Here is a 26,422-nt window from a genome sequence, read left to right as displayed (position 1 = left end):
TGTCAGGTTGTTGTGGATCAAAGAACTATTCTGACAGGCTAGCTGTGTCTGAGAGTGGGTGGTGGGTGCAGGAGAGGCCATTTTCAGGAACAGATCCTTGCCAGAGTGACCAGGTGTGTCACACAGGGCTCCCCTCTGGGACTAGTGTGGGCAGAGGCAGGGACAGCCAGAAATGTGGATGGGGCTTTGAATCATCTGATCCTAGGGCCCCACATGCTGGCCTGTGGACATGAGTCATGTAGTGAACTTCTTATAAATCAAACGTGTGCACTTTAAAGATCTATCTGCAATTAAACCAGTAAAGTAGCCATATCGCTTAAAAGCATGAAGTGAATTACCAACAGAAAGCTCTTAAAGATTCAAAAGGAGTTTCACCGTGGAACTGGATGGAGGGGAGGGTTTGCAGTTTTTGTTTCTTTAAATTAACATAGTTCAAAAACCATTCACATAAAACAAATAACTCCCACCCCCGCACAAACCGGCCTTTGTTCTGAATTTATGTTTTTTTTTAATTGATAAAAAGTGGCCTTTCTTGTATGAAGCGATATAAGATAGAGAATAGCCGGCTGTTGTTGAGCCCTATGCATCTTGAGATACGAGTTTGGTAGCCGCCAGTCGCAAGCACCCTGCAGATGTGGCGAGCGGCCGACAGGGGTCAGGAGAGCTCCACGCAGGACTGGCGGAGCCGCGCCCGAGCCCGAGCTCGCGAGCCAGAGCCAGAGCCAGAGCCGAGCTCCGCGGTGCGCGCGACGCCTCGGGTGAGACGGTCTGGCAGAGGAAGGGCCCTGGACCCTCTGGACCCTGGACCTGCCCTAGGCTGGGGTTCTCGACTGAGGGTCCCGGGTCTCGGTTCCATCAGGCGGACGTGGACTGGGCGTCCGTCCCCAAATCAAAAAGAGGCGCTCCTTCTCAGTCCCCCACGCTTGGCTGACACCAGCCTTGGCTCCACGTCTGGGCGTGGCTGGTTCACCTACGGTTTTTTCGCCTACGGTGGGCAACTCACCCATCTTCCGGAAGCGGGCCCGGCGCCAACTTTGTGTCTTGGACCGGATTGTCATGATCAAGGAGTTAGTATTGCAAAATGAGAGTTGAAATATTTATATAGGGGAAGAAGTGTCGTTACCAGGTTATATGAGTTTGGGACTCGGGCCGCTGGAGGCGTGTCCTCAAGGCCCCAGCTCAGCTGTTCTAAAAGATTGCCTGTACCTCCTCATTATCCCTGGAGGTGTGATTAGGTCTGGGGCCCATATAGGAATCCCTGTGTGTGTGTGTGTGTGTGTGTGTGTGTGTGTGTGTGTTTTCCCCACAGGGTTGCCAAGTTTTGATAAAGGGTGTGCCCAGACCACACTTGGAAAACCATTCCCTTAGCTTCTGTTGCCGTCAGGACAGGCAGGCAAGTAGGAAAACAAAGAACGGGATGGTCGTCAGCAGGGGAACTGGGCTGATAGTGACCTGCCTAAAACTGGAGTGGAAGGAGGCAGCCCCCCGGAAGGAGCGGTGCTGGCAGCTCGTGCTGCAGAGTTGCACAATGCATGTAATCAACCCCACACTCCAAGAACCCCGTGGCCCCTGCTTTCCCATTGTTCACGACTCAGACTTCACTTTTTTGGCTTTACTTTTAAATATTTTTATTTCACATATAGCATCTGTAAAATCATTGTTCTCCCCACGCTGGAGGCAGAGCTACATTATCCTCACTGACTGGCTGAAATACCCCATTCTGATGTTTTTGGGCTTCCAGCTACACTTTATTATTTTGAAAACTTTATTATTATTTATTTTTTGTCTGCACCATGCAGCATGTGGGATCTTTTTTTATTTTTTTATTTTTTTTTCCAGAACACATTTCAGTTGGTGCCAAAGCATGTGGGATCTTAATTCTCCAACCAGGGATCAAACCTGCACCTACTGCATTGCAAGCACAGAGTCTTAACCATTGGATTGCCATGGAAGTCCCCAGTTACATTTTAAGTCCAGCAAGACCACCATTTTAGCCACATTCATCTCCAACACAGTAGGGAGCAGGGTGGGAAACTGAAGGGACAGGGCTACAAGCCCCTCAGCATAGGACTGGGCTGGGGTTGGCAAGGAACGGATAGCACCTGTCACAAGCATCAGGCTGGGAACAGCTCCTGGCTACAGGCCAGGACCAAACGTCAGAACAGGCGCCGCTGGGCTGCGGACCAAGAAAACCAGGTCTCTTTTAGGGAACTCAGATGGAGTGGGACAACCCAAAACTGTCACACCCTGACTGTGCTCCATCCAAGCAGCCATGCAGTGGGGCTCCACGCTGGCATTCTCAGAACCCCTATTTCTGCTGATCTGGATTCTAGCTCCAGTTCTGATTTGGGGAAAACCAAATTGTTTTGATCCTTTTAAAAAAACATGGGGATGGTTTCCGGCAATTTATGTTTCCTTCTGGCTCCAAGACTTTTTCCACCCTGGGCTCCCTCCTTTCTTTAAAAATCACTGCAAGATCTGGAAAAGGAGGACTGAGTACTCCTCTATCCTGTGGGTTGATTCCACCCCTGCGTCTCCCATCACCAGTGAGCAGGCTGGAAGCAGGGCCTGGATCAGCTGCGCTCCAAGGACACAGGGCTGGAGCCAGACAGAAGGCAGGAACAAGTAGACTGCTTCTCTCCCAAAACACCAGTTTAGAAGCAGATGGGTTTGCTTCATGATATGTTTAATACAAAATGGCAGCAGCCACTGTGGAGTGATAACAAATAGCCATAGGGTGTCCAGAGAAATGTGCGCAGGCAGCCTCGGCTGGAGTCGAGCCAGCCAACCCAGGCCTGCTGCCCAGTCAGCTGGGGGCTGTCACATGGCCAGGAATGGACAGTGACACTGGCAGGGTAGTGCTGGAGGCATCGAGCCCGGCCTTCACGAGCATGCAGACCTCTGCCCACTGTGGACTCTGGGTGGCACAGGTGTTCTGAAATGCCTGTTCCTAGAGCTCTGCCCAAGTGATGGAATTCCAGCTCTAAAAAATGAGGGACGGAGGAGGCTGCACTGACACACTGATGAAAGCTAATGCCCCACAGAAACTGGCAGAAACAAAGGCTGGGTTTTGTGGGTATTTTTCCCCATAAAGAAAAGAGACTACCAAGTTCAAATTAATGAACTTGGTAATACTTCTGGTGTACTTGAGCAGAGGGTTCCCTGGCACAGGCTCATCCGAGGAAAAGGTGCCCCTCCTGGGAGTGGGAGCAGCAGGCTCTGAAGTTACAGAGCAAGGGCACAGTCACCAAAGCCCCAGAGAAGCTAGCCTGTTTCCTGAGGAGTCCATGTTAAATCACTGCACACTTCTGGGCCGGTGGGTGGGGCTTGTTGGGAGGAGAGATGTGGCAGTTGTCCTTCCAGAGAAAGGCCTCAAGGTGCTGGGAAGCAGGGTGAAGGGTCTAGGGGTTAGTGGAAGTCTGCATTGAAAGCTCTGCCGATGACGAGCCGCCTCACTTCGCTGGTCCCAGCCCCGATCTCATACAGCTTGGCATCTCTCAGGAAGCGGCCCATGGGAAAGTCGTTGATGTAGCCATTGCCACCTGCAGCCATGGATGGGGCAGAGAAGAAAGACAGTGGGAAAAGTGATAGGCAGTGGGCAAAGCAAGGGAAGCAAACAAGATCAAACATCTAGAAATGGGCCAGGAGGAGAGACTGATTGAAGAGAAGCAGCAAAAGGTGGTGAGAGGGAGGGTGGATGGGGGTCGGGGGGTGGCCGGAAGGCCACTCAGAGTGCTGAGGATGCCTGGCAGAGGCAGGGGAACCACTGGCAGACATGGAGAAGGCGGCGGGAGGAAACTGCACAGTAGTTATTGGGTGCCAGGCCCAGAGCTGCACAAGTCACAAAGCCAGCCAGTGGTAGAGCCAGGATTTGAACCCAGCCATCTGGCCCAAGCCTGCGCTCTTAACCACTGTGCAGCAGTGAACTGAGGCTGTTCTACCTCTGAAGTGTCTCCTTTCCCCCATTTCCCAGTGACGGGACCAGGCTGGGGAGATGAGAGGAGGGCACTGCCGAAGACAGTAGCAACTTGTGGTCTCTGGTGGTTTCCCATTTGCTTTTCCATGTCCTCCCGGTAACTGTACTAAAAGTACAGGTCAGCTACAGCACAGGGTGAGGAGTGGAGGGGAGCCTCTTCCCGGAGGCAGCCACAGGCTCTGGGAATAGGGAGCGAGAGGGGCACTCACCCAAACACTGGATGCCGTCCAGGGCTACCTGTGTGGCACACTCGGCCGAGTAAAGAATCACCCCTGCACAGTCCTGCGGGCGGAGGCTCCGGGTCAGCAGGGTCAGCCGGGACTGCGCGGAGGGGGCCCAACCCCGCCCCTTCCCTGGTGTGTGCCATCCCCTGGGGCCGGCCCTCACCTTGGTAGTGCAGTGGCCCTCATCACAGGCCTTGGCAACGTTGTAGACGTACTGACGACAGGCCATGAGACGGGTGTACATATCTGCCATCTTCCCCTGCATCAACTGTGCCCAAAAGTAGGCCACAGGTCAGTGTGCTGGAGACACGCTCCTCTCAGAATCGCTCCCTTGTCCGCAGTAGCAACCTGAGAGCCAGGACTGGGGGCCCTCAGGCACAGAGAGGCGATGGGACTTGCCTAGGAGGGCAGACCCGGCAGCGGGCCTGGAGTTCAGGCCAGAGAGCTGCCGCTGAATCGCAGACCTGGTCATCTACTCACAGACCAGAAAGCATGCCTTGGAATGTTACTCCCTCCCCACAACCAACTGGGCTTCACCCTCCAACCCTCCTAGGTTATTCACCTCAAACAAGCAGGAAGGTGACAGGAGACAGACTGCCTGACGGCTTCCAAAGCCAGGTAGCAGGCTGAGGAAACCAGTGCCCCAAGTATTCAAATGCATTTTTTGTTTGTTTTTTGGCCATATCTCAAGGCTTGCCGGATCTTGCTGAGGCTTGCTCAGGGAAGTCCCTCAAGCTCATTTTTGGACAAAGAAGAGTAAATGCCCACAGCACATGCCCCATTTGCTCATTTGTTAAAACCTGAAACCAGAGAATGAGTACATCTTCACAAAACCATGCCACTCACCTGGAAGTGGCCAATCTTCTGGCCAAAGGCCTCCCTCATGTGCAGGTAGGGAATAGTGTGGTCGAGGACGGCCTGCATGATCCTGCGAGAAGGAGAGAAACACTGAGGAGGGGCTTCGCTCTTATCCCACTGCCAGCTGTGTGTGTGCGGGGGGGATGCTAGTGTGGAAAGGCCTGAGGTGGGGGCAGCCAGGGGAGACAAGGAGCTGGCGTCCGAGGCAGGAGTAAGGAGCCTGAGGACGCTCATCACCCCTGCTCAGGCACTGCACTGACGGCCCAGCACTTGTGTCCCTTCCCCTGAGACCAGGTGGAGTGGTGGGACCCTGAAGAGATGTAACCCAGGCACCCTGCTGCTTCAAGTTCTGAGTAGCTAGTCAGGATGGCTCCTCAGGGTTTTGTCTGTCACCTAATGATATTTGTCTTCAGTGTGAAGAAAGCAAATGTGACAGGAAAGGTAACTTTTTTGTCTCTGGGAGAGGAGGCGTAGCAGCTGGGAGGTGGCCCCCGTGGGCCCCCAAGGGGAAGCTGCAGTGGGGCCACCTGCCAAAGAGCTGTGACAGCCCCCCCACCCCCACCCCCAAGCCTTGCACTCACCCAAGGGGCCCACCGGCCAGCACCAGCCGCTCCAGGTCCAGCCCACTCATCAGCACATAGACGCCCTTACCTAGGTGACCCAGGATGTTGGCAGCTACGGGGAAAAGTGCCGGTCAGAGGGGAGCGGGCAGTCCACAGCCTCTTCATTTTTAGAAAAGCTGCTGGGTTTAGTAACAGGGCTCTCTCACAAGCCAGGTTATGTGAGATGGCTCTGGTCAATACAACCCTCCTCCCTCCCTAGCGAGGTCCATGGACGAAGCTGTCCAGGAGATGGGCCCTTTGGAGCTGGTGACGGAAACTGCTGAGCACATCCCCACCCTGGAAGCAAGGACACCGGGTGGCCTCGGGGGCTGTGGGTGAGAAGCTGAGTGCAAAGGGTTGACACCCCTGACCCGTCTTTAACGTTAGTGGAGTTTTTTCTTGCCGACAGAGGAGAGTCTGCACCGATCACCCTTCTCTAGATGCACCTTATAACCTCAGATGGTGGATTGCAGCAGGGAAGGGATGGTTTCTGGCTAAGGCACAGAGCCAGCTTAACTGATCAAGTCTGTGCCCTCCATCTCCTCAGTGCATCACGGGGCTGCTGGCTCTCCCACAGCATGGAGCATTTTCACTTCAGGGCAGAAATACTCGTAGACTGAACTGCCTTTCCTTCACTGAGTCCAGTTCCACCCATTTATTCAGACAGCTTTTCAGCATCGTTAATGATTACCTCACACTGGCTCCACAGGCAACTGTACGTATGAGGCAATCCAAAGGATGAGAGTGGGGGAGGGCAGAGCTTACTTTTCTAGCCCAGAGACTGCAATGCCAGCCCCAGGCACGGTGTGTGTCCACACAGGAAGCATCACCCATCTCTGCAGCGACATTCGGGCATGCAGCTGCAGGGGCTCTGGCCAGGAAGGACAGCTGTCCAGCCTGAGACCCACACTTCTGGGCTAGTGGGCCAGGGCACAGTGGCAGGCCTACTGTCTGGCCACATGTGGTTGGTGAGCTAACACTGGTGAGGCTCTCTGACCAAGAGTCAGGCTTTCTTAGCGTGTGACGGGGTCAGGACAGGGCCTCCCTCATTTTCAGAGACTCACCAGGAACCTCGCAGTCTTCGAAGACCAGCTCACAGGTATTGGAGCCCCTCATCCCTAGCTTGTCCAGCTTCTTGGAGGTGCTGAAGCCCGGCATCCCCTTTATGGGAATAAAAGGAGGTCCTAATTACAGAGCAGCCCCCCAGGGGGCCAAGGAAAGGGAAGACCCCTGGGAAGCATCCATCCTCCCATCCAGTCCCCATCCTTGCCTGATACACCAGCGTTCCACTCACCAGGCCCCTACTCTGTGTGTGACTGCCCCATTCCTGGAGAAGCCAGCCCTAACACCTTACCCCAGCCTCTCTGCCGTTGGCTGCATTTCCCCCAGTTCTCACAGGAGCAGTGTTTTTCCCAGCTAAATACCTGATCCCCGGGGCCCTCCTGACTCTTCCTGGCTGTGGTTCCTTTCCTCTGGGGAAGTCATTTCTAAGACACTGCCCCGGCCCACTCAGTTCCTTTGCCCTCCTTGTCCCTCTGCGACCTGCACCTCATGGAGCTCCCCCTGGGGTCAACTCAACCACTTGTGCGCTTTGCACTCATCAGATGCAGAATGGTCGGTCAGGCAGGTGCCCAGCGGAGCAATGCCCTCCAGGAGGGCACTTCCCTTTCCTCTAGGAGACGCAAACACCTCGGCTCAGCCAGGAGAGTTCTCGTCTCGGCCACGTCCGTGTCCTCCAGTCCCTGTAGGACAATCTCCACCCTCTCCCCACACAGGGTACTGGAAACCTTTACAACACTCATCCTTGGGTGAGTGTCCCACCCACTGTCCACTCCCCTGCCCACCCTCCCTGGGGCCCTGGCCTCCTCCTTAGGAACCATTAAGCAGCTGGTTCCTCCACTAACTAACAAGGTCGGGGTTCCTCCGACCCCGCCTTGCTTCCTCTCCCTCAGTTCACCATTGTGCTTTGCTTACTCGCTCTCACACATCTCACTTTCTCTCTCTCCTATTTTGTTTTTCTCTTTACCAAAAAAATGGTTCAGTTCTCTCCCATTCCTAAAAGCCAACTGAAACTGCCAACTTTTCACTCTAACTCCTGCCGTCTGGCCTGTGCCTCTACTAACAATTCTTGGAAGGTGCAGTCTCTGGTCCCCACCAGCATCCTCCCACCCTCACCCTGTGGGTGGCTTGCTCCAGGTCCACCCGACACCCTGATGGCCCTCATCTTCCAGGATGTCCAGACAACCTGGCTCTGTGGACGGTTCCACTGTCCTCGGATTTGACCCCTCCTCCCCGGGCTCCACTTTTCGGCTACCCTCCCTTCAGCCTCCTCTCTTGCTCCAGCCCCATCCCAGGAGGGAGCCTTGGCAGAGCGCACCACACTGATGGTCTGTACGATCACTTGAAGGAGGTCATCTCTGGTGCCATTCTCAGCCTCCCACCATAACTCCCCCACATTCACCTTCTCCACAATGAAGGCTGTGATGCCCCGAGAAGCTGGCACAGCAGTCACATCAGTCTTGGCATAGACAACAAGGACATCTGCATCAGGACCATTGGTGATCCAGAACTTGTTGCCATTCAGGACATAGTGATCTCCTAAGGAGATTGCCGGGAGAAATATCAATAACCTCAGGTATGCAGATGACACCACCCTTATGGCAGAAAGCAAAGAACTAAAGAGCCTCTTGGTGAGAGTGAAAGAAGAGAGCGAAAAAGTTGGCTTAAAACTCACCATTCAAAAAACTAAGATCATGACGTCAGGTCCCATCACTTCATGGCAAATAGATGGGGAAACGGAAACAGTGAGAGACTTTATTTTGGGGGGCTCCAAAATCCACTGCAAATGGTGACTGCAGCCATGAAATTAAGGGACGCTTGCTCCTTGGAAGAAAAGCTATGACCAACTTAGCATATTAAAAAGCAGAGACATTACTTTGCTAACAAAGGTCCATCTAGTCAAAGCTATGGTTTTTCCAGCAGTCATGTATGGATGTGAGAGTTAGACCATGAAGAAAGCTGAGCACAAAAGAATTGATGCTTTTGAACTGTGGTGTAGGAGAAGACTCTTGAGAGTCCCTTGGACAGCAAGGAGATCAAACCAGTCCATCCTAAAGGAAATCAGCCCTGAATATTCATTGGAAGGACTGATGCTGAAGCTGAAACTCTAATACTTTGGCCACCTGATGCGAAGAGTTGACTCATTGGGAAAGACCCTGATGCTGGGAAAGGCAGGAAGAGAAGGGGACAACAGAGGATGAGATGGTTGAATGGCATCACCGACTTGATGAACATGAATTTAAGCAAGCTCCAGGAGTTGGTGATGAACAGGGAACCATGGCGTCCTACAGTCCATAGGGTTGCAAAGAGTCAAACATAACTGAGCAACTGAACTGAACTGAACTGAAGAAGAGGAAGTTGGCTACTTGTACAAGCGGTGTGGGCCTGTCTCAACCAGTCAGTCCACCACCACTTCTGTTGACAAGAAACTGTCCAGCTGGCAAATGCTTCTGGAAACCCATCAGAGGCACCTCCAATCAACCCATAGGTCTGTCCCTCTGCCCATTCCAGCTCCCAAATCAAGAGCAGCCTCACCTTTCTTTTCTGCTTTCAGCTTCATGGAGACAACATCAGAGCCAGCATTGGGCTCACTCATGGCCAGGGCTCCAATGTATTCACCACTTATCAGCTGCAAGAAAAACCCCAAAGGGCCTCATTATGACCTGAAGTACCCAGTAGGGGCTCACTGGGACCACTTCTTGCCTGGTCATGTCACACCCCTACAAGTCCTCTCAGATCCGGGTACAGGAAAAGTCCTAGAAGAGAAGCTCTGTATCCACAAGGCTGAAGTTCTTTCTCCTTTTCCCATCATTCCCTTTGCAAGGGAAGCTAGTCTGAGGCTTCTGTTTATTAAAGTGCTCAAGTAAACATTCAGTGACGCCTTGGGTGTTCTGGCCCTGTTTAATTATTTTTTTGACTGAAGTATCATAAAGCAAATCTCTGACCCCTTCCTAGCCCTAGCAAATTCAGGGCAGCCCACTACAGGAAGCAAGTCTGACCAGCCCTCCCCAGTGGGAGAGGAGCCTCATGCTGGTGTGTTCCTCCAGCCCCATTTCCTCACCTTGGGGAGGTACTTCTCCTTCTGGGTCTCGTTTCCATTCCGCACAATTTGGTTGATACAGAGGTTGGAGTGGGCTCCATAACTGAGCCCCACTGCTCCAGACACTCGGGATATCTCCTCCATCACCAGCACGTTTTCCAGGAAGCCCAGGCCAGAACCACCGTACTGAACTGGGGGTGGGGAGTGGGGGGTGCAGGGGAGTGGAAAAGGCAGACCAGGTTAAATGAAGACACTGTCTTACCTGCTGTAGAGGAATACTGTGACAGCACCTATTTCAAGTTCCCTCTAGCAAAGTCAACAGGCGGATGGCTGTGGACCCTGCTTGCAAGCTCACAGGACTCGTTTTAGTTTTTTCTGCCGCCTCTGGTCAACTAAGGACTTCCCTGGTGGCTCAGATGGTAAAAGTGTCTGCCTACAATGAGGGAGACCCAGGTTCAATTCCTGGGCTGGGAAGATCCCCTGGAGAAGGAAATGGCAACCCACTCCAGTAGTCTTGCCTGGAAAATCCCATGGACGGATGGAGGAGCCAGCTAGGCTACAGTCCATGGGGTCGAAAAGAGTCAGACAGGACTGAGCGAATTCACTTTCACTTTCACTTGGTCAACTAAGGTGTGGTTCAGAAAACAGTCATTGCAACTCCTGCTTTATCCCAAACAGAGCTCTTTTTAAAAATGATTTTATTTATTTATTTGGCCACACCATGCAGTTTTGGGGATCTTAATTCCCCAACCAGGGATTGAACCCAGGCCCTTGGCAGTAAAAGCGTGGAGTCCTAACCTGTGGATCACCGGGGAATTCCATATTTCAGACAGATCTCTTAATGAAGACAAGAAGACCTGAGCATCCACTACTCAGAGAGCTTAAGAAGTGCATAAGTCTAAATTAATTTTTAAGTGGTTACATCATTACTCATGATGTAAAATTTCTACAATCAGCTTAAAATCCCAAGAACTGCTCCAAGTGGTGAGGGGGGTGGTGTAAGGAGAATTTTGTGGTCCACCTTTACTCTAATGCCCAGTGAACACAGGCCAGAGCAGGGTGGGCCATCCAGGTTTTGGCCGGTGAAGCTGCAGGCTGATCTCTTTACTGGGTACTGAAAGCCAGGCTGGCCTTTGCACCAGAGGCTAACATCTGAAACAAAGCCCACCAGCTCCTTGCCCTCATCTCCTGGAAACAAGCAGTAAGGCCTACAGGGGACTCTGGACGGGCCGAGGGATAGTCTATTAAATATACCATCTGGCCACCTCACATGGAGGCTCAGATGGGTGCCCCTCTCCCAAACCACCCCCCAGTCTGCTTCCAAATGAGCTCTTGGGCCAAGCTGTAGGCAGAGGACACACAGGCATCCCCCACAGGGACACACTGCCCTGAGTGGTTCTGCCTTCACACTACTGGTAGGGCAGAACTTAGGGACTAGGGGAGGCAGTAAGCCTGGGGTGTTAAGATCACTGCTCAATCTGGAGTTTTCTAAACTCCCCAGATCATTTGGGGGAACTTCTTAAGTGTGCAGAGTTCAAGAGTCTGGGTGACCCAAGTGAACCACACTGACCTAAATCCTTTATCTTGTTAACATCACCGCCTAAAGAAATAGCTCATTCTTGTCTGGGTGATTTATTGGGTACTTTCTCAGGTCCAAGGAGGAGGAGACTCTGGGTTACTTTGAGTAAGATCTTTTCTCTCCTTTCCTTCTTCTTTGGGGAATGTGTTAAAGGGCATGCAAAAAAAAAAAAGCTCTCTTTTGGGAAAGAAACCACACTCACCAGGGGCTGTGATGCCCAAGACTCCTAGGTTCCCCAGCTGCTTCCAAAACTCCTGCCAACAGAGACGCACAGTGGGTTGTGAGAAGGCAACCAGTTACAGGTGCCAGGCACCTCTGGAACAATGAGATGCAAGGGCTTCCCAAAAAGGGGCTGCATTCTTAGGGGGCTTTTATTCACCAGAAGACTGTGTGAGTCTTGCCAGGAAACAGTGCAATTCCCAGCCCAGCCTGGTCCAGCTCCCAGACTGCCCCACCCCTGTCCCTCTCAGTCTGGGCCTCACGACTTACTCGCAGGTTCTTGAACTCATTACTTTGGTCGATCTCCTGGGCCTGGGGGGCTAGATGCTCCTGAAGGAATTTAGCCACGGTCTGACGAAGCTAGAAGGAGAGAGGTGGATGGATGTTGCCAAAACAGTACATAATTGCCGCTGGGGACAGTGTCTCCACTACTGAGGACACTTTCAGGGAAACAGGACACAAATAGCCTCACCAAACAGCATCAAACTGAGAGGACCCACTAGTTTATGCTTCCTTTAGAGGTGATCCTCACCTCTCTTTTTAAAGATTATTTTTTAAATGTCACTCCCCTACGGATATCATTCCATGGGCTTCCATTGTCTTTAAAAGACAAACTCCCTATACATGTATAACTGAATCACTTTGCCGTACACCTGAAACTAGCACAACGTTGTAAATTAACTATACTTCAATTTTTAATTGTTAAAAAAAAAGACAAACTCCTTATCCAGGACCAGAAGGCCCTGTGAGGTAAGCCCTGCAGCTCTTCTAGCCTTCCCCAGTACCCTTCTCATCTCCCATTCACTGTGCTCCAGACACGCTCCCTTCAGTTCATGGCACGTGTCAGGTTTTTTGGGGTTTTTTTTGCGCATTAACTTTTGACTAAAAGGAATAATTCAAAAAGAGAGTAGAGCTTGTTCCTTGGAAGGAAAGCTATGACAAACCTAGATAGCATATGTTCATTGGAAGGACTGATGCTGAAGCTGAAGCTCCAATACTCTGGCCACCTGATGCAAGGAACTGACTCATTAGAAAAGACCCTGATGCTGGGAAAGATTGAAGGCGGGAGAAGGGGATGACAGAGGATGAGATGGTTGGATGGCATCACCGACTCAATGGATACAAGTTTGAGCAAGCTCTAGGAGATATTGAAGGACAGGGATAACAAGAACAAAAGAAATTAGAAACTCCTTCTGGCAGGAAATCTTGAGAACTGGAACTGAGCATTTCCTGCCTGAGAGGATACAAAGCTCGGTCTGCTGCCTACTGCAACTGGATTTTTGGAGTTTTCAGCAAGCTTAGGCCCACAGGAGAACCACATTTCTCGGAAATTCAAGCCAGTGTCCAAGTGAACAGTCTCCTTCCGCCAGGAATAACTCCGGTTCCGCTTCATTTGTAACAACCTCTTTAAAGTTTTTTTCAGCTTTGTGCTTTGACCCCATAGGTTGAAGAAATAGCCAAACTCCCTTGTGCATTTCAACTCCACCCTCAACCCCAAGTTGTGTATTTGAAAAAGATTTAATGGTGATGATTAACCAGGTTTGAGAACCACAGCCTTAGACAGTATTGAGGTGTAAGAGGACTTCAGAGAGATTGAGGGCCCTCTTGGCAAACGAGGGTAATCCTCTGCCGATTCACCAAAACATCCCCTCATGCTCCCCCGACTCCTGTCTCCCAGGAGATTTTCTGTCCTCGACTCCTCGCCTAACTTCCGTAACCAGGCCTTGATGCCTCCACAACGGGATGCTCGGGCCCGCGGCCGCCCCTGCGCTGGCGAGCTCAGAGTCCTCAGATCATTCATTGCTACTGTGTGAGCGCCAGGCAGAAAAGCGCCCGGGTGACCACAGACCACCGATAAGAGGCAGGAGGGTGAGCCTCCCTACCTGCTTCTGCTCCTCGTTCAGCCCATTGACTGCATCGTCCACAGGCAACAGCGAGTTGGTCCGCTGGGTAATCAGGCCAGCAAGAGACTGCAGCGGCGGTCGCATCCTCCAGCTCGCCACGCGCCGACCCAGTAACCAAGCCGCAGTCGCCATTTCTGCCTTGCCCCTGGAGCTGAAGCCCAGGCAGCTGAGAGCCAGCCCTGCGAGCTCCACCAATCCCCGGCTTTGCTGCCTCCACCCAATCGGCGAGGGGGTGGGTCTCCAGCAGCCAATCATCCTCAGCTGACCGCCGAAGGACAAGCTATCCAGGCACCAGCCAATCAGGCACAAACCCGGCGAGGTGGGTGTGCTTGGCGAGTAAGCTGGATCTGCCAGGGACTTGTCCGGGTTGCGTTTTTGTTTTTGTTTTTGTTTTTAAAGTGGAAGAGCAGAAAGTCTTTTTGAGTAGAGGATGCAGTATCTCCGCGGCGTTAAAAATAGCAGTACCTAATTGCAGACATCTGTGGGAAAACAACTGTTAAAACCATAATCAGGAAATTCGCTGAACGTCCCTCAACGCTTCCACTCACCGAGGAAGGTTCGATTCCTGGTGGGAGAAATAGGATCTCACCCGCCAGAGACCCGGGTTTGATCCCTGGGTGGGGAAGGTCCCCTGGAGAAGGAAATGGCAACACTCTCCAGTATTCTTGCCTGGAGAATTCCACGGACAGAGGAGCCTGACGGGCTACAGTTCATAGGGTCGCAAAGTCGGAGAAGACTGAGCGACTAACACTCACTTTTTCACTTTTGACGCTGGCGGGGCCAAAATAGTTAACAACCACAGTTCAGTCGCTCAGTCCTCAGTCGTGTCCTACTCTTTGCTACCCCATGAATTGCAGCACGCCAGGCCTCCCTGTCCATCACCAACTCCCGAAGTCCACCCAAACCCATGTCCATTGAGTCGGTGATTCCATCCAACCATCTTATCCTCTCCTGTCGTCCTTATCCAAGGAAAAACACGTCCTTATCTATCTTGTCCTCCCCTTCTCCTGCTCTCAATCTTTCCCAGCATCAGGGTCTTTTCAAATGAGTCAGCTCTTAGCATCAGGTGGCCAAAGTACTGGAGTTTCAGCTTCAACATCAGTCCTACTAGTGAACACCCAGGACTGATCTCCTTTAGGATGGACTGGTTGGATCTCCTTGCAGTCCAAGGGACTCTCAAGAGTCTTCTCCAACACCACAGTTCAAAAGCATCAATTCTTCGCTGCTCAGCTTTCTTTATAGTCCAACTCTCACATCCATACATGACTACTGGAAAAACCATAGCCTTGACTAAACGAACCTTTGTTGACAAAGTAATGTCTCTGCTTTTTAATATGCTATCTAGGTTGGTCATAGGGAGAAGGCAATGGCACCCTACTCCAGTGCTCTTGCCTGGAAAATCCCATGGGCGGAGGAGCCTGGTAGACTGCAATCCATGGGGTCGCTAAGAGTTGGACACGACTGAGCGACTTCACTTTCACTTTTCACTTTCATGTATTGGAGAAGGAAATGGCAACCCACTCCAGTGCTCTTGCCTGGAGAATCCCAGGGACGGGGGAGCCTTGTGGGCTGCCATCTATGGGGTCGCACAGAGTCGGACACGATTGAAGTGACTTAGCAGCAGCAGCAGCAGCAGGTTGGTCATAACTTTCCTTCCAGGAGTAAGTGTCTTTTAATTTCATGGCTGCAATCACCATCTGCAGTGATTTTGGAGCCCAGAAAAATAAAGTCAGCCACTGTTTCCCCATCTGTTTGCTCTGAAATAAGTGATGGGATCGGATGCTATGATCTTAGTTTTCTGAATGTTGAGCTTTAAGCCAACTTTTTCACTCTCCTCTTTCACTTTCATCAAGAGGCTCTTTAGTTCTTCTTCACTTTCTGCCCTAACAACCACAACAAATCTGCAAACGGAAAAACATGGAATGCCCCATGCTTGGCAATACATTGTCAGAGTAAATCTAGGAGAAGAACCCTTGCTCTAGGGTGCACGCTGGTTATAACTCAGGAAATTTGCTTTATTATGTAGCAGAGTTTGACTTTGATAGAATTTTATGGGAAGGGGGTTGTTAAGGAGTTGCTGTTTTCCTAATTAATGTACCTAAGAACAGAAGTCAGGGCTTATTTTTAACAGGGGTGGGGTAGAGGTGGACCCAACTCAGGTTGAGCTGCTCCCCACTGGAAAGACTTGTGTTGGTTGGATAGAAAGGATTGCTTTATTCAGAGGGCAACCTGGGTTGAAGGCAGATTCTTGTCCAAGAACCAACTCTGTGAAGATTTTGCACTAACTGAATGTTTTTAAAGGGAGAGAGCGGGAAAGCTAACTGCAGTTAACCATTTGGGGTGGTGGGTAAGGGGATGGGGGTCAGAGTCTTCCTGATCTTCCACTATGTGCAGACTTTCTTCTCAACGGTTGGTGGTGAGGTAACAGGGTTATTCCAGAAATCTGGTGCTCAGCCTAAAGTTACTGTTCTCCACAGGGGTGGCCTTAGTTCCAGCAGAAGAACTCAAAAATATTGTTAGGTATATTCCTTGAGGAGGAACCAGTCCCCTGCTTTGTTATTGTACTATAATTTCTTGACTGCTCCTTTGTTTCTGTCGTCCCTCATTTTTCTGTTTCAGTTCAGTTCAGTTGCTCAGTCGTGTCCGACTCTTTGCGACCCCATGAATTGCAGCACGCCAGGCCTCCCTGTCCATCACCAACTCCCGGAGTTCACTCAAACTCACGTCCATCAAGTCGGTGATGCCATCCAGCCATCTCATCCTCTGTTGTCCCCTTCTCCTTCTGCCCCCAATCCCTATCAACATCAGAGTCTTTTCCAATGAGTCAACTCTTTGCATCAGGTGGCCAAAGTACTGGAGTTTCAGCTTTAATATCATTCCTTCCAAAGAACACCCAGGACTGATCTCCTTTAGGATGGACTGGTTGGATCTCCTTGCAGTTCAAGGGACTCTCAAGAGTCTTCTCCAACACCACAGTTCAAAAGCATCAATTCTTCGCCGCTCAGCTTTCTTCACAGTCCAACTCTCACATCCATACATGACCACTGGAAAAACCATAGCCTTGACTAGACTGACCTTTGTTGGCAAAGTAATGTCTCTGCTTTTGAATATGCTGTCTAGGTTGGTCATAACTTTCCTTCCAAGGAGTAAGCGTCTTTTAATTTCATGGCTGCAGTCACCATCTGCAGTGATTTTGGAGCCCAAAAAAATAAAGTCTGACACTGTTTCCACTGTTTCCCCATCTATTTCCCATGAAGTGATGGGACCAGATGCCATGATCTTCGTTTTCTGAATGTTGAGCTTTAAGCCAACTTTTTCACTCTCCTCTTTCACTTTCATCAAGAGGCTTTTTAGTTCCTCTTCACTTTCTGCCATAAGGGTGGTGTCATCTGCATATCTGAGGTTATTGACATTTCTCCCAGCAATCTTGATTCCAGCTTGTGCTTCTTCCAGCCCAGCGTTTCTCATGATGTACTCTGCAAAGAAGTTAAATAAGCAGGGTGACAATATACAGCTTTGACGTACTCCTTGTCCTATTTGGAACCAGTCTGTTGTTCCATGTCCAGTTCTAACAGTTGCTTCCTGACCTGCATATAGGTTTCTCAAAAGGCACGTCAGGTGATCTGGTATTCTCATCTCTTTCAGAATTTTCCACAGTTTATTGTGATTTTTCTGTTTAGCAACTGTTTAAACCTGCCCTTTGGCACTCAGGGAAGGTCTAGGAGGCTGAAGCCTCTTTACTACAAATAAGAAACAGGGACATAGGGACATAGAAAGGATTTGTACCCATCACAGGGTCCTAATCTTGGCTCCCTGTCCACCAATGCCAAATAGGTATATAGAGACAGGGTTTGGAGGAAACAGAAGAGAGGAGCTTTATTATTTTTGCCAAGCAAAAGGGAAACAGCAAACTAGTGCCTCAAGAACTATGCTCCCCTTTTGGGGAATAGGGAGAGGTTTTATATCCTCTTGGAGGTCTTACTTTATTTTTTTTCTCTTGCAGAGTTTCTGATGGCCACAGCTGGCATCAGACAACTTAGCAACCGATCTGTGTCCCTGAGGTTATCAGCCCATGACCTTCTTTCTGAAATGCAGAATGCTACAAGAGAGTGTAGGGGGAAAGAATGCCAAGTCCAGAGGGCAATCTATAGAGAGTCAGAGAGACATTAGCTTTGTGAAGTACAAGTCCAGCTACAAGTGTTTGCTAGTAATAACAGATAAAGAATAATGGAGATTGTTTAACTCTCGTAGGCCTGTTTGGCTGTTATGTGCCAAAGGCTGTTCACTCACCTCTGTTTTTGCTGCAACACCGCTCCATTTCAGGGAGGCAGAAAGGAAGAATCATGTATGAGGGGAAAGAAGAGAGCAGATAGAATTCAGCTTCTGTCCCTTTCCCTGCTTTGCAGTTTTCCACTTCTGTTGTGAGTTCATGTGTGTGCGTGTGCGTGTGTGTGTGTGCGTGTGTGTGTGTGTGTTTAGGGGTAGGGGATGATGTCAATGCTCTTGAACAATTCATCTCAGATAGTTTAGTGCCCTGAGTCCAGGAACAGTGTTGCAATCCTGCTGTCTAGATATGGAATTTAGACAAGTTTCTTGGATCTTTTCAGACTTTACTTCATTATATACATATATTTTTTTTTTGGCTGTGCCACATGACTTGTGGAATCTTAGTTCACAGTTTAGGGGTTGAACCTGTGCCTTTGGCAGTGGGAGTGCAGAATCCTAACCACTGGACTGCCAGGGAATTCCCTTTCATTGTCTTTATTTTTTAAATTTATTTATTTTTTATTTTTCCCCTATTTTTTGGCTGCAATGCTGCATGCAACTTTTAGTTCCCCATCCAGGGAAGGAACCTGTGCCCCCTGCAGTGGAAGCTCAATATGTTGACCACTGGACTGCCAGGCAAGTGTCTCCTTTCATCATTTTTAAATGAAAATAATACCACCTAATGCAAAGAGGAATAAAGGAAATTACATATTTAATAGCAACGCTTTTTGATCCTTCTTACAGTACCCCATTAGTCCAAGGTTTCAAACACAGCTAAGACAGAAGCCAGGCTCTGTCAGCTTGTCTAGACTAAAATGCTTTCTTCTTCAGCTCACTGCCTTTCATATCAAGCCCTATCCCCTACCCCACAGGTGGGGAAGATTTTCAGAATAACCTGATATAGATTGTGGTCAAGTTCTCTACATTTCTGGTGATCTGCAGACTCATGACTGTGAAAATCTTCTATGGGTGCCTTCCAGTTTATCTCTTGGAGCCATTCCCTTGCTTTACTTGCACTGTCAAGAACTAGTAAGTACAAGCTGGTGTAAGTTTGAATATCCAGGCTTATAAATTCTTACTATAAAATGAAATTATTTAGCAAAACCCAAGGGATCCTGTGAACAATCTGGAAATTCCTTAGTTAAGGTCTTAAAATTCTGTCCTAGTCCAAGGGTGTAAAGGTAAGAACAGGCTCCCCTCTACGTGTAGGTTTCTCCTTAAAGAGGGTGACTATTACCTAAGGGGTATCTTTGTCCTTTCCCTTAGATTCCACAAGTTCTTCCTTTGGGATTACAGGTGGAAGAGCAGAGAGATCAGGATAGGGATGCTCAGAAAAAAGAAGATACAAAAGAGCCAAAGTAGGAGAAGAGAAAGGAGGAGAAGCAGTGATGACTTATGAGGTCTTTTCTAATCTAGTCACTGTTTCTGATAATTTCTGATTTGTCTCTTGCAGTGAAGCCATTTTATCTTTCCCTTACTTTGAGGCTTCCAGGTGCCAATTAAAATGTCTCCATTCTAGCTGTTTGATCGTAAGCCTACTTTTTCTAAGTTAGTGTGCAAATAAACCAACTTAGGTAAATCAAAAGTGCCCCCTTTTAGCCATCTCAGGAACAAATGATTTTTGGTCAGACCTTGCCGTTAAGTTACATACTTGCAAGTGTCAGTTTCTTAAACCCAGCTGAAGTTCCTATAGGTTCATCCAAGAGTTGTTCATCCAAGAGTTGCTGGGCCCTTGAGGCACAGGTTCCCATTATTGATTTGGTAGTCTGGTTCAGGTGTGAGATACCATCTGAACAATTTTCTGAGGACAGTGTGGTGGACTGGGTGTGCACTAGTTTCCCCAGGAGTTACCCTTGGGTCAGTGCGCCTCTGTCACGTGTCTCAGTTTCTCCTGGTGACAGTCTTTAGACTGTCATGCGTGCTTGGAGCGCTGTTATCAGCCTCTGTGGTGCCCCCCAGAGGGGCAGTATTTACTTAATGGTCATAGCAGGTTCCTAGCAGGTTCCCTTGTAGGACCACTGCATGTGGTAAGGATTGACACATCTGAGGGTAGCCTGTGGCCGATAGGAGCAAAATGTCCCTTTATTCTTCAGAGCTGAAGAACTCTCTCATTTCACTAACAAAAAATTTTGTTCAGACCATGTATCAATTTACCCTTTTTCTTTAGTTTAAGTTGAACTTAACAAAAGTCAGCCACATATGTTTTCCCTGGACTTACTCTGCAGATCCCCTTGGGACTCTGCCTAGGAAATGCATGGATGCCCCTTAAGATGAATAAAAACTAGTCCAAATAAAACTTTCAGGATCATCACGATGCATACATGAGCTCTGGATGTATGAGGAGAACTCACCAGAACACCTGGTGAGAGATGCTGAGAAGCTAGTGAGGCTCAAAATACCCATGCTAGTACTGAGTACCAATTTGAGGTGTCTTCCAGGTATCTTCTGGTGGGTGTCTCTGGTATTCTGCCCACTACACCAAGCGTATATCAATGAAAAATTAATCAAGTCAATCTATGAAAGAAATTTGAGCCAAATTTGAGGACTGTAACCCTCAAATTTGGGTTCTGAGAACTGTTCTGCCTGTGAGAAGTCAGTTACATAAACTTTCTGAGACAGAGGGCCATACATTAGATCTGGGGTCCCCAACCTCCGGGATCTAATGCCTGATGATCTGAGGTGGAGTTGATGTAATTACAATAGAAATAAAGTACATGATAAATGTAATGCACTTGAATCATCCAAAAACCACACCCACCCCGCCCTACTCTTGTGAAAAATGGTCTTCCACAAAACTGGACCCTGGTGCCAAAAACTTTGGAGATCATTATCATTAGATGATGTGTTTACACAATCCAGTTTATGCAGTTTACTTAATCCAGATCAGTGCACTGTCATAGGAATCTGATTTTAAGGCGTCTTGTTGATGCTGGAATGTTGCTGTTTGCGGTCGAGCAGGAGTTACCCTTGCATCAGTGTGTCTCTGTTGCGTGTCTCAGTTTCTTTAGACTGAGACAATAGTCTAAAGATGTTCTTTAGACTGTCTTGTGTGCTTGGAGTGCTAAGTTATCAGCCTCTGTGGTGCCCCATTCCTGCCAATGGGGAAGGTTTTGCTGATGCAAAATGCAAATACACAATGCACAATAGAGGGGAGACAGGAAGCTAAAGGGCAGAGAACATTTTTTAAATATTGTTTATTCTTATCTTGGGACTTCTCTGGCAGTCCAGTGGTTGACTCTTGAGCTTCCAATGCCAGGTTGCCCTGGCCCCAGGGAACTAAGATCCCACATCCTATGTGATTCGGCCAAATAGACAATTTTTCTTGTCTTGCCATAAAATTTTCTTTCATACAACCTTATCAAAAGCTGCTTTGGTAGAGTAATGAGACATGAAGCCAGATTACCCATAGGTGAAAGATGAAATCACAATGGAAATTAGAATATGCTTTTAAAGGAAAGACAAATAATGAAAATAGGACTTAGCAAAACTTTCGAGATTCAACTACCTGGCCCTTAGAGGGACGTTTATAGTTGTCAATGCATATACTGTAAAAGGTAAGAGTTGAAATGGATTTATCTATCCTTCTATTTTAAGAATCTAGAAAAAGAACAGTAAATTATAACCCCAAATATAGATGGAAGTGAATAATAAACAATAGAATTATGAAATAAATAACCAAGAAAATCAATATAAAAATTATAAGCCCTAACAAGACAGATCAAGAAAAAAGATAAATTGCAATTTACTAATATTGAGAATAAAAGGGCAGACTTCAGATCCTTTATAGATTCAAAAAACGATATGTTGAGCAATTTGTTCTGTTCTATTTAACAGTGATGAAATGGACACATCAATTTATGTGAAGTTCGAGAAGAGACAGTACTCATAGAGGGTGATTTCCTGTCAGATTAGTGCTCATCTCTGGAGGGGGCAGTAATTTATCGACCTGTATGCTTAAAGTTGGTACACTTTGTTGAGCCTCATTACATTTTATTTTAAAATTCTAGTGGTGGTGGTGCTTAGTCACTCAGTCATGTCTGACTCTTTGATCTATAGCTGATGGGATTCTCCAGGCAAAAATACTGGAGTGGGTAGCCATTCCTTTCTCCTGAGGATCTTCCTGCTCCAGGGATCAAACCTGGGTCATCTGCACTGCAGGCAGATTCTTTACCATCTGAGCCAGGGTAAAATATACGTAAAATTTGCCGTATTTAAGTGTTCGGTTCAGTGGCATTAAGTACGTTCACAATACAGTGCAGCTGTCACTACTGTCCATTCCCAGAACTTTTTCATCATGCCAAACAAAAACTGCAGATGTTAAAATAACTTCCCCTTCACTTTTCCTCTCTGTCCCTGGTAACCTGTAACCTGTATACTTTCTGTCCCTCTGAATTTGCCAACTCTAGGTACCTTATAAAATCGTTTTCGCTTTTAAGCCAAATTGGAAGGCAAGAGAACAATGAGTTCTTGAGATTGTTTGTTTGTTTTGGCTGTGTGGCACAGCTTGTGGGATCCTAGTTTGCTAATCAGGGATGGAACCTGGGCCTCCTGCAGTGGAAGAGCAGAGTCTTAAACACTGGACCGCCAGGGAATTCCCTTTATTCATTTTTAATGTGGAATATTTTTTTAAGTCTTTATTGAAATTATTATAATACTGTTTCTATTTTCTATTTAGGTTTTTTTTGGCCTCGAAGCATGTGGGATGGAACCCCAATCCACTGTATCGGAAGGCAAAGTCTTGCACTGGACTGCCAAGAAAGTCCTGGAATGATAAAACAATTTATTTAATTAAAAAATATTCATTTATTAATTTTGAGACTTTTGACTGTTAATCGAGGGTAGGTAGTAACTTGGAGGGAATGGCAGTGGGTGCTTTGTTTTTTAAGGTGGTTGTAATTTGAGCCCCAGTTAAAGTTGAGAGTTCCCAGTTGACAGGGATATTGAGTATTGGAGGCTTGCCAATACAAGGTAAAATCAGGGAACTAAGGAGAGAGAGCCAGAGACAGAGAAGAGAGAAGAGAGTAAGAAGGATATAGTGTACAGTAGTGAAAGTTAAAGGGCAAGATTAAGAAGATTATCATTTGCCAAGGTACATTTTGAGCTTTATCAATAATCATCAGGATTTGAGTACCTCTGCCAGACGAGAAGGCAATGGCACCCCACTCCAGTACTCTTGCCTAGAAAATCCCATGGGTGGAGGAGCCTGGTAGGCTGCAGTCCATGAAGTCGCTAAGAGTCAGACACGACTGAGAGACTTTACTTTGACTTTTCACTTTCATGCACTGGAGAAGGAAATGGCAATCCCAGGGACAGGGAAGCCTGGTGGGCTTAGTTGATGGCATATGGGTGTGGGGGGAAAGAATCTACATACATAAAGGTTTTGAGCGAGGGTGACAGAATAAGAATTGGTTATAAAATTAGGATATAAAAACCAGCTTGCAGCCCATTCCCAGCGTACTCACTAAAAACTGGTCTTTTGCAAATTCTCTCAGTCTAATTTCTTACCTGTTAAGTAGAGATAATGTCTGTCTTAATGGATTGCTGTAAAAGTGAACTATGGCCAGCACCAAAGTCTGGCTGCTGCTGCTGCTAAATCGCTTCAAGAGTGGGATTGCTGGATCATGTGGTAGCTCTATTTTCAGTTTTTAAAGGAGCCTCCATGCTGTTCCCCATAGTGGTCAAATCTTTCTTTATACCTTTGCTGTCATGGTCCTAATATATTTGATTCCTGTTTTCCCGATGTCTTTGACCCTATTCTCTTAATCCTGCCATCCATCTTTCATACAGTGCTAGATTAATTTTTCTAAACATTCATTATGATGATTACCTGATCAAAATGTGTTAGTGAGTCATTATTACCTAGATTAATGGTTCCCAGATTGTGATCCACGACACCACTGGGCAGCAAGCTCCCTGGGATGCTACAGAATAAACTTTAGGGGAAATCGTAGTGATACATATTAGACAACATGTGAACTACTAGCTTGAAGAAGGCTAATTTCAAGGTTAGATCATGCAATATTCCTCTCAGTATCAAACAGGAAAGAAAGGTGGTAGTGTCCAGTTTGATTCCAAGGTCTGAGAAGCTAAGGTGCCCAACATCTTGTTAGTAATAACTGCAGTTATTTAAAAATAAAAATACCTTTAGATTTTTGTGTATTCTTTTTTCAAATATCTATTAAGTTGTTCAGACATTAAGTGCTTATCATTTTGATATTAAAAAAATAGAACTTTTACATGTTTATTTTGGCATGTCATAAAATATTGAGATACTAGGAACACTGAACTAAGACAGTTTGGAAACCTCTGGCCTGCCTTTGAAGAACTTAAGGTTCTTCAAAACTTCTAGTAACACCATGTACCCATAAACATGTACAAATAAACATCACATATAGTATATTACAAGTGTTCCCTTAAGCATCAGAACTAATCTCTTAAATTCAACCCTCTGACCAAGCCCAATCAGTGTTCTTACTCAGTTCTTCAAGACTCATCTGGATATTCCCTCAAGTGTTTTTTTTTTTTTTTCCTCTATCTCTCATAGTTTTTTCTCCTTGGAAGTTCCAATTATCCCTTCCTTGGGTTTGACTCGCTAGAATGCTCACAGACTCAGATCTGGTTTATTATAAAAGGATATAACTCAGTAACAACCAGATGGGAGAGACACACGGGGCAAGGCAGGCGGAAAAGGCATGAAGCTTCAAGGTCCTGTGTGCGCTCCTCTCCCCTAATCTCCGCACATTCATCAACCTGGGAAGTTCTCAACCCTCTAGCTAACCTCTCCAAGTATTACTTTTCCGTGAACTCCCAGGCTACCTCCTCCATCAAGCCTTTCCTTACCAAACTGTTAACTACCATAGCACATAACCACATCACAGGACCCACTGTGTAATAAATCATTGCTTTTGTTATTTACCTTTATGTCACCTGTGCAATGTTTCGTTGCGTGTACTGCAAGCATCTTTGAGGTTAAGAATGTCACGTGACATTAAAGTTTCCTATAGCAACTAGCAACGTGGAGGTTGCAAATCACAAGGAGTTCAGGTAATGCATGAATTTATTCAGGCTCCAGACCAGATTAAACACCCACATACCTCCACATGTACAAAAGGGAGATGGAGCAGAGGTTAGAGGGCACAGGAGAAAAGGCAAAGTGCACAAATGCTGATTGGTGGAGCAAAGCAGAACTGTGGGGCAAAAGGCCCCTGTGAGGCCAGGCCTCGAGCTAACAGGGTGTGTACATTGGGAAAAATGAGTCATGGAGGAGCTGACATAGGTTCATTCTTAGGAGTTAACTAGGGAGGCAGGACAAGGAGGTGAGGATCTCACAGCTGAGTTTCCTACCCTTTCTCTCAAGAAGCAAGTAGAACTCTTAAGGGGACCAGAAACGCCAATTACAGATTCACTTGGGTAAATAACCTTTTGGGGCTTCCCTGATGGCTCAGATGGTAAAGAATCTATCTGCAACACAGGAGACCTGGGTTTGATTCCCGGCATCAGGAAGGTCTCCTGGAGAAGGGAATGGCCACCCACTCCAGTATGCTTGACTGGAGAATTCCATGGACAGAGGAACCTGGTGGGCTATAGCCCATGGTGTCACAAAGAATTGAACACAACTGAGCAACTAACACTTTCACTTTTTTTCTTTCAAATAACCTTTTAAACATTCTGAAAATGGTTAGAATATCCAGCTCTTCTGTGAATTATTTAACTGGGTTTCCCCCTCAAAATATTTGAGACATAATCAACTGTGTGAATGCAATATGGGCATGAAGGCAAAGAATTTTAACCCTATATATTAGGGTGGGATGTTACTTGAGTTGATTGGGTGCCTCTGGACAGTTCCAGTAATAATAAAGAGTAGGGGGAGTTGGTGAAGAAATTGGGAGGTCCAGGGAAAAATGGGAGATGGCTAAAGTCAAAGTCTGCCTAGTTTGACTAAGAAATGAAATATGGGGAATTCCTAGGAGGTCCAGTGGTTATCGGCTTCCCTGGTGGCTCAGATGTTAAGGATCTGTTTGCAATGTGGGAGACCTGCATTCAATTCCTGGGTTGGAAAGTCCCCTGGAGGAGGGCATGGTAACCCACTCCAGCGATCTTGCCTGGAGAATCCCATGGACAGAGGAGCCTGGCAGACTACAGTCCATGGGGTCATAAAGAGTTGGACATGACTGAATGACCAAGCACACCAGTGGTCAGGGCTCCACACTTTCACTGCTGAGGGCCCGGGTTCAATCCCTGGTTGGAGAACTGGGATCCAGTAAGAAAAAAAAAGGAATTATAGCTGCACCTTTGGTGAACCATGGGGGAAGGAGGGGGAGAGAAGGTCTGCTGTGGACTTCAGTTGACTAATAATCCAGCGGGCCAGGTCCAGGATTGGCCATGCAAGGCAACAGCAGAGATTAAGCATATTTAGGAATACAGGCAGCTGGTGACACAAACCTGGTGGAAGGAGTCTGGCACACACTGCTGCAAACAGGGAACACCCACAGAAGACTGACTAATGCTCACAGAAGAGGGGGTGGGGAAGGGGGCCAGTCATAGAGCACTTAAAATGAGTAGAAGAAAAATACTCTGGGTTAAATAGAAGAAAAACATTCTGGGTGAAACTGTAACCTTGAACTTGTTAACAGATTAGTTCAGTAGTATTCAGTGGCCATATTTAGATTAAAAAGCTATTTTCATTTGTCAATGC

General features: G+C 47.8%; 1 protein-coding gene across 1 annotated transcript; it reads right to left on the bottom strand.

The window, feature by feature from the left end:
• Window positions 1-1,611: 1,611 nt before the first annotated feature.
• On the bottom strand, window positions 1,612-13,634 carry IVD (isovaleryl-CoA dehydrogenase). The gene is made up of 12 exons (XM_019968520.2): window positions 13,441-13,634; window positions 11,828-11,917; window positions 11,541-11,592; window positions 9,781-9,950; window positions 9,255-9,348; window positions 8,122-8,258; window positions 6,725-6,821; window positions 5,640-5,733; window positions 5,047-5,128; window positions 4,364-4,468; window positions 4,186-4,258; window positions 1,612-3,542 (listed from the first exon to the last, which is right to left on the bottom strand). The coding sequence occupies exons 1-12, from the start codon at window positions 13,591-13,593 to the stop codon at window positions 3,409-3,411; spliced, it is 1,281 nt and encodes a 426-aa protein (XP_019824079.1). The 5' UTR covers window positions 13,594-13,634; the 3' UTR covers window positions 1,612-3,408.
• Between the last annotated feature and the right edge of the window lie 12,788 nt (window positions 13,635-26,422).

The sequence above is a fragment of the Bos indicus genome, chromosome 10 (assembly GCF_029378745.1).
Source record: "Bos indicus isolate NIAB-ARS_2022 breed Sahiwal x Tharparkar chromosome 10, NIAB-ARS_B.indTharparkar_mat_pri_1.0, whole genome shotgun sequence".
Taxonomy (NCBI): domain Eukaryota; kingdom Metazoa; phylum Chordata; class Mammalia; order Artiodactyla; family Bovidae; genus Bos; species Bos indicus.
Note: the sequence above shows the minus strand (reverse complement) of the source record. Positions and strands in the feature narration are given on the sequence as shown.